General features: G+C 51.3%; 1 protein-coding gene across 1 annotated transcript; it reads left to right on the plus strand.

Moving 5' to 3' along the window:
- The first annotated feature begins 341 nt into the window (after window positions 1–341).
- LOC115608958 (putative lysosomal acid lipase/cholesteryl ester hydrolase) lies at window positions 342–7,392 on the plus strand. The gene is made up of 9 exons (XM_030488538.1): window positions 342–572; window positions 1,576–1,693; window positions 2,310–2,508; window positions 3,413–3,522; window positions 4,183–4,328; window positions 4,906–5,052; window positions 5,893–5,964; window positions 6,377–6,442; window positions 6,565–7,392. Exons 1-9 carry the CDS (start codon window positions 393–395, stop codon window positions 6,796–6,798), a joined length of 1,272 nt encoding a protein of 423 aa, XP_030344398.1. The 5' UTR covers window positions 342–392; the 3' UTR covers window positions 6,799–7,392.
- The last annotated feature ends 290 nt before the right edge of the window (window positions 7,393–7,682 follow it).

Consider the following 7,682-nt stretch of genomic DNA (forward strand, 5'->3'; position numbering starts at 1 on the left):
AAGCTAAGCAACAGAGAAACAGCAAAAGTATAGACATAGTCATAGCCCAGCCAACCTAAATGTGTTCCTTCTATAGCATAAACCCTTACTTTAAATTAATTAATTCACTTTGAATTAATTCCCCCTCTGTGACAATTGGCCTGACAGTATTTTCTATCAGTTCTTGGATTATAAAGCAGTTTCTCTACTTTTTACCATTAAAAATATAAAAATGGGTCTTGCCAAGCACCAGATCCAGTCTGTACGGAGGAGTATGAAGAGCCTTGCATGGACTGTAATGGTAGATGGAATTGGGAATCCATTCTGCTTCCAGCCCAGACCGTGATATATGGTCTTCAGGCATATAAGAAACCTAACCCATCATAACGAAGTAGAAACAGACATTCATAACAATGTTAAATAGCAATAGCAACAGCAATAGCAATGGCAATGGCAATAGTAATAGTAATATTTTACACAGGCACAAGATGTGGCTGTTGATTGCAATCCTGGTTTTAACACAAGCACCCGTGAACTCAGAAGATGTCATCGAGCAGAAAAAGGTTATAAATCCCGAGACTTTCATGAATGTTGTAAGTCAGGAGAACTTTGGACTTCCACTCTGTCTGAAAGCTTGGGGACGTTTATCTGGGGAGAGAGGGATGGAGGGGACGTATGTCGAGAAGCTTGGGTCTTCATGTGTGCTGGTTTTCTTGAGTGGTGCAGTCTGATGTTGCCTCCATACCATCATTAGCAAGCCCTGCTTCCTGAAGGAGTCCTGTTCCTCCCAGCAGTATGAATTGCAATTGCCAGCACTTCACTTACCAGGTCAGTTAGAGAAGGGGGTAAACCCAGCCTGGATTTGATCAGACACCTTCCTGAAGGGTCAAAAGTTGTGCATGGCTTCTCTCCTTCAGCTGCGGCAAGTCCAGGTGAGTTCTGCAACTCTCTGAAGGTGGTTTTAAATGGACCCATGACATGGGCAATTAAATTGCTAAAATTAATCCCTTCTGCCAACTGCGTGACAAAGCAAGCATACGGCGATGTGTAGGCAGGACCACAGCTGGATTTCACCAGACTGAAACTTCACAATCTGTGGAGTTTTCAGCATAAATAAAACTCGGGCAATAACCTCAAGAACCATGAGACAAATCCTACAGGGTTTGTCTTATTGCCCTTCCAGTCAGCCCAGCTCAGCAGGTTCAATATGCCCTGCTATCTTATCTGCCCCACACATCAGCTCAGAGTGTGACATGACATGTCAGATGTCAGTAAATCCTTTTCATTTCAATCTTTGGGTTTGGAAACATCTCAAATACATGTGCTGCTGCAGCTGCGAGGGAGCCCTGCTGCCACTCACCCCCTCCTGCTCACAGAACAAGCTGAGCATTTCCTCTTCCCTTTAGCATCTCATGGGGCATCGTATGGAGAAGAGAAGGCTCAGGGGGGACCACTCTCTACAACTACATGACAGGAGGATGGAGCCAGGAGGTGGCTGGTGTCTGCTCCCAAGGAACAAGTGACGGGACATGAGGAAACGGCCTCAAGCTGTGCCAGGGGAGGTTTAGCTTTCCACCTGTGTTTTTCTTTCCCCAGAGCCAAATCATCTGCCACAGAGGGTACCCCAGTGAGGAGTATGAAGTCCTGACTCGTGATGGCTACTATGTCAGCCTCAACAGGATTCCTTATGGAAGACCAAATCCTAGGAACAGAGGTACGTGACTATTTCACAAGGAAGCCAGCAAAAAAAAAAAAAAAACCCAAGCAAACAACATAACAACAAGGGATGAGCCTGACCAGCCAGGGGAGCATTTATTGTGAAAGCAAAAATACCAAATGCACAGTACTTCTCAGATTTACAGTCACACTTCTAGCAGCCAGCACAGAAAAGTGTGTCTACAGCACAGCAACTGCCTGTCACATCCAGCAGAGACCTGAGCCTTAAAAAGGCCCAGAGGATGCAGACGTATCTTAAGAGATATATCTTAATTTAATTTCCCCCCCCATAAATCTGTGCATCTGAGGTTTGAACAATCTCAGGAATGAGCCTGTACGTTTGAGCTTTCACATGGTTGTTCTCAGTGTCCGCTGCACTAAGCTTGTGGGGATGAGCTGGTGGGGTCTCAAAGGCTTAGGAGGGACATCTGCAGCTCTCCAGCCTGAGACAATGAGGGCAACCACCACAAGACAACTACAGCAAGGAAATGTCATTCGAACGCACATTGTATGTTCTCTGGCAGTGTGAGAAAGAGGCTTTATTGGCCTGAATTTGGGGTGAATAAGCAGAGGAATTCTGGTTCAGTGCAATGTGCTGTTTCTTTCACATCCAGGGCCCAATCCAGTCGTGTTTCTCCAGCACGGCTTACTCGGAGAAGGCAGCCACTGGGTCGAAAACCTATCTAACAACAGCCTTGGCTTCATACTCGCAGACTCTGGCTATGACGTCTGGCTGGGAAACAGCCGGGGGACAAGCTGGTCCCAGCGACACCAGCACCTTTCTGCTGACCAGGCTGAATTCTGGGATTTCAGGTGGGCTGGAGCACATCACAACAGCACAGCCCATTCCTCTGCCTGTCACTAACCTCTAGGCAGAGGTGGGTGCCTCCGAGCAGGCAAGTCAGAGCACCACATCTCCGGTATGGCCTCCCCCAGCATTCCCGGTGATGTGCCAGGGATTTGGAGGTACCTGTGCAGACCTGCCTGCTGACACGGTGCCAGCAGCTCCCTGCAGCTGCCTGGCCCTGCTGCATGCATGGGGACATCCATCCTGCAGAGACATCAGCCCTATCTTGGGGCCTCTGTGGGGACCTCCCTCACCAAACCCCCCCAGCAAGGGGTCCAGAAGCACCATTGCCACCTACCCTTCTCCTAGATGTTGCCCACAGAAACCTTGTTCCCAAGAATGGCTTTTTAAACTGCTACTGCCTCTCCAGAACTGATCTTCAGAGCAGTCCTGGATTTCCCAAGCTCATAAACATGCTTCCAGTAAGAAAAAGCTGATAGAGCACCTCTGTGCTTCACCTTATCACACTAAAAAGCACATGGGCAGTAACCAGTGCTCCATGCACTGCTGGGAAAGAGCATCTCTAGGAGCAGAGCTGGTGCTGTAACCCTGACAAGAGCCAGTTCTGGGGCTGCAGACCTGGATGCGCAGCTGGGCAGGCTCTGCACAATCTCTTTGCTGCTAACCATGGCTATGGGAGGACTAAGCCCTTTCAGGGAAGGATGAGGCCGTGGCAGGATGGATACATTCAGCCCCTGCGCAGTTTCACCCAGCACAGGGCTCTCCTACCTCATAGGAATTTTCTCCTGGTAAATCAGCCATGGATATTAAGCCCTTCAGTACAGAAGCAATGCAAGGCAGCCAAAATTCAAAGGGAGCTTTGCTCTACGGGTGTTATCTTATAACCAGTGAACTGCTCCTGTGTTGCAGCTTCCATGAGATGGCAATGTACGACCTCCCAGCCATGATCAACTTCATCCTGCAGAAGACTGGACAGAAGCAGATCTATTACATTGGCTACTCCCAGGGCTGCACGATTGGTGTGTTAGAACTGCCTGGACCACCCTGAAAATCCTCATTTTGGTGTTTGTAAGCAGGAAGCAGAGAGGTCCAATCTTTGAGGGCTGACAAGCAGGCAGACTAGGTAGAAGGTCTCTTGCAATGAGGCACACAAGCCATGCTCTCATATAAGACATCTGGGAGGACCAGCATGCTCGTAGGGGAGTCAGAAAGCTCCTTGCTGCAACTATAATTCAACCTAGAAAACCAAGTTGCAGCATCCCGCATCAAAACCAAAGGCGTTTTGCATGGATGTCACAGCTTCTGCTTTCCAATGAAATGCATTGTGCTTCTTTTCACCTGGGCCATCAGGGGTATGAGATAATCTCTGTGATGATGACACCCTTTAGCAGGGGTTGATGGAATATGACAGCACTGTTCCCTTTACCTGGTGTATGGGGCAGGACTTCCCATTAGTAGTAGTCATTGAAGTGCCTCATCAGCCACTTCTAACCACAGGAATAAAGGCTTTGCCTCCTTCTGGACATCTCTAGTACTAATGCTAAGCAGAAAGGTGGGAAGAGATCCCAGGTTTCTAATTGGATGTAATGCCAGCTAAACAGGTCTGGGCAAGCATACCCTCAGATTAAGCACCTGAAGAAAGATGAACCCTGTCTTAGGTTGTTTTTCTGTTTCCTCAGCGTTCATTGCCTTTTCATCCATGCCAGAACTGGCTCAGAAAATCAAACTGTTTTTTGCCCTGGCTCCAGTAGTGACAGTCAAACATGCCAGAAGTCCCATCATGAAACTGTCCTTCCTTCTAGACAGGCAATTCAAGACGTTACAGGTAGGGGATTGCTCCATGCTCTCCTCTCCCAAACACGCCAGTGCTAGAAAAGGGATTGTGCCCAGACACAGCCCCCAGGGCTATCTGACACAGCAGGAGACAGCTAATTCCTGCTGATTTATAAGCACAGACACGATTCATCAGGTGCAGGTGCACCCTGCACAGTCCCTTTGTTGAGTGCACGCCTGCCTTCCATCTGCAGGATCTTAAGGTGTTGAAGCTGGTCTTTCTGTGGGGACACCTGTTGAATTCATGGACAGATCACCTGGGAAAGAGCAGCTTTACTGTGTTGATGTTAATGACAAACCCAGCACTTGGGGGGCAGAAGAGAGTCCCGAGTACTGATTTCCTTGGTGTGCATTCAGTCAGCATCACCTCCTGCACTGAACTGTGCAGAGGGGCAACTAGCAGGGCAGGGGGGCAAAGGAAAAGTGGGTTTGACCCATGTGAGCGCCACACATCCCCTCCCCACACAGCTCAGGGGACAGCGGCTGGTGGCACATCAAGGGGGGCAGTTTGAGGTCCAGGCTCAAGGAAGGAAAGTGCCAGACACCAACCTTGCCCTTTGCTCCTGCAGCTCCTGCTCGGCAGAACGGACGCCTCGCTGCGGATGAGGAAACTGTGGAGGTTTCTCCCCCAGCTCTGCAGGAACCAGCTGCTGCACAAGCCTTGTGCCAACCTCCTCTTCCTGCTGGGTGGCTACAACGAGAAGAACTTCAACATGGTGAGTGCAACCACTCCGCGTGGGGATGAGAGAGCCGGAGCCCTGGGCTGCACCACTTGGGAGCACCCAGCAGCACCTACTGCCACCGAGACCATTTGTACATCCCACCAGCACTCCTGGGTGCAGCCCCTGCTCCTACCCACCCTGGGTGACCACAAGTAGTCACTAAGGTCTTCAGCACAGCCCCTGAGCCCAGAAGAGGTATCTCCAGGAGCTAGAGGGTACCTCATCCTTCACCATTCTCCTCCTGGAGCTGTCTGAGAGCAATGGGTTTTTAATGAAGATTATATTCCTGGCCCAACTCTCCAGGCAGCTTGACTCAGCAGTGGCTGTTTTGGGAAATGCATCATCTGGCAACTGCCATCCTTGCTCTTATCCATTGGAAAGCAATCACAGAATCATAGAATCAACTGGGTTGGAAAAGACCTTTAAGATCATCAAGTCCAACCATTCACCAGCACTGCCAAGACCACCACTAAACCATGGCACTGAAGGCCTCGTCTACACAGTGTGTGAACACTTCCAGGGACGGTGGCTCCACCACTGCCCTGGGCAGCCTGTTCCAATGCCTGAGCACCCTGTGGGGAAGGAATTGTTCCTAATCTCCACCTAAACCTCCCCTGGTGCAGCTTGAGGCTATCTCCTCTTGTCCTGTCACTTGTTCCTTGGGAGCAGAGACCAGCTGCATCCTGGCTCCATCCTCCTGTCAAGCAGTTGCAGAGAGTGATAAGGTCTCTCCTGAGCCTTCTCTTCTCCAGACTAAGCCCCTCCACTTTCCTCAGCCATTCCTCACCAGATTTGTGCTCTAGTCTATGATAGTTTGAATGTGTTTCCTTGCAGACACGGCTGGATGTGTATACATCCCACTATCCGGATAGGACATCTGTCAAAACCATGATACACTGGGCCCAGGTAGGTTCCTAGCACAGAAGCAACCCTTACAATACCTGGGACTGATGTTTCTATACTCTGAGCCCAGAGTGTGACAAGAAAGTAAGAATGATCAGGTTGTTGATCATCCAGCACCACCCTGCACATGAGCTGGTGATGAGCAGGTCTGCAGAGGTACGAGCTTCACACCGCAGCAGCCGAAGTGTCACATGCAATGCCTTGGTTTGCCAACCCATAGCTAGGGATAGGAGTGGAGCTGGAGCTCAAAGCATCACCCTGTTAAAAAAGGTAGAAAGTCCAGCTTTGGAAGGATGCCACCTCTGTGCATCACGACCTCCTCTCACGACATGATCCTTTTAGGAGGCTAGGAGATGCAGGACCTGCCCAGAGGTGCTCCCTGGCCTCCCACCGCAGACCTATCCTCTCCTTGCAGGTAATGAAATCAGGAGAATTCAAAGCCTTTGACTATGGCAGTGAAAACCCAGCCATATACCACCAGGTAGGAGGCTGCACCAGCAGTGCTGGTGGCTGGAGGTGCCAGGGCTCTGTGGTGTGGGGACATGTTGGCTTGCAGCGGTGGACAACAGCAGCAGCTCCTCAAAGCCCCCCGTGTCTCTCCAGGAGACACCTCCCTTGTACCATGTGGAGGAGATGCCCGTGCCCACCGCAGTGTGGTCGGGAGGACAGGACTGGGCAGCTGACTGGAGAGACATCCGCCTGCTACTGCCCCGCATCGCCCACCTTGTTACCTACAGCCACATGCCCGACTGGAACCACTGGGACTTCATCTGGGGCTTGGATGCCCCCGCGCGACTCTACAGCAGCATCCTGGAGCTGATGGAGGGGTCTCAGTAGAGTGGTGGGTCCCCAGGGAGATGCCAGTGGCCTGGCCCCTCTCCGTCAGCTGGGACATCCCCTATTGTCCCCTCCTTACTGCTGGCCTGACACACTTGTGGTGATGGTGCTTCCCATGCAGCCGTTGGTCATCAGGGTTTGTCCTCCTTGCTTGAGAGCTCATCATGGTCCAGTGACACCGTGCAGGCAGGCAGCACCGGGGTAAACCGAGGCATCAGGGCAGGCAGGAGCCACCAGTCAGGCAGCCCTGCTGGAAGGGTGATGGTGGAGCCACATCCTGGGCTGTGCAAGGGGGATGTGAGGACCCTGCTGTGACCCCAGTGGGTTGGAGATGAGAGCACCCAACCCACAAGGAGATGGGAAGGAGCTGGGCTTATTGGGTCTGGCCATGGGGAGGTGGGGGGTGTCTGAGTCCAACCCCCAGTCACAAGAAGGGATGCAGGGAGTGGATGGATGTATGGCCATGGTTCCCCTATGAAGCTGCCACCAGGCTGGTGTTCTGCTGTGGTGTGCATGCCCTTCCATGTGGTCCCACCCTGCTGCTTGCTGGAAAAACGGAGGTGGGGAAAATCCCTCCTAAATAAAGAATCATCAGGGTTGAAGGGACATCTGGAGATCATCCAGTCCAACCCCCTAGCAAGGCAGGGCCACCCAGAGTGGGTCACACAGGACCATGTCCAGGTGGGTTTGGAACATCTCCAGAGAGGGAGGTTCACAACCTCCCTGGGCAGGCTGTTCTACTCCTCTGCCACCATCAACAGAAAGAAGTTCTTCCTTGTGTTGAGGTGGAAGTCGTGTTTTAGTTTATGGCCATTGCTCCTTGTCCTGTCACTGGATACCACTGAAAGAGTCTGGCACCATCCTCCTGGCACCCACCTTTGAGA

The sequence above is a fragment of the Strigops habroptila genome, chromosome 5, assembly GCF_004027225.2.
Source record: "Strigops habroptila isolate Jane chromosome 5, bStrHab1.2.pri, whole genome shotgun sequence".
Lineage (NCBI taxonomy): Eukaryota > Metazoa > Chordata > Aves > Psittaciformes > Psittacidae > Strigops > Strigops habroptila.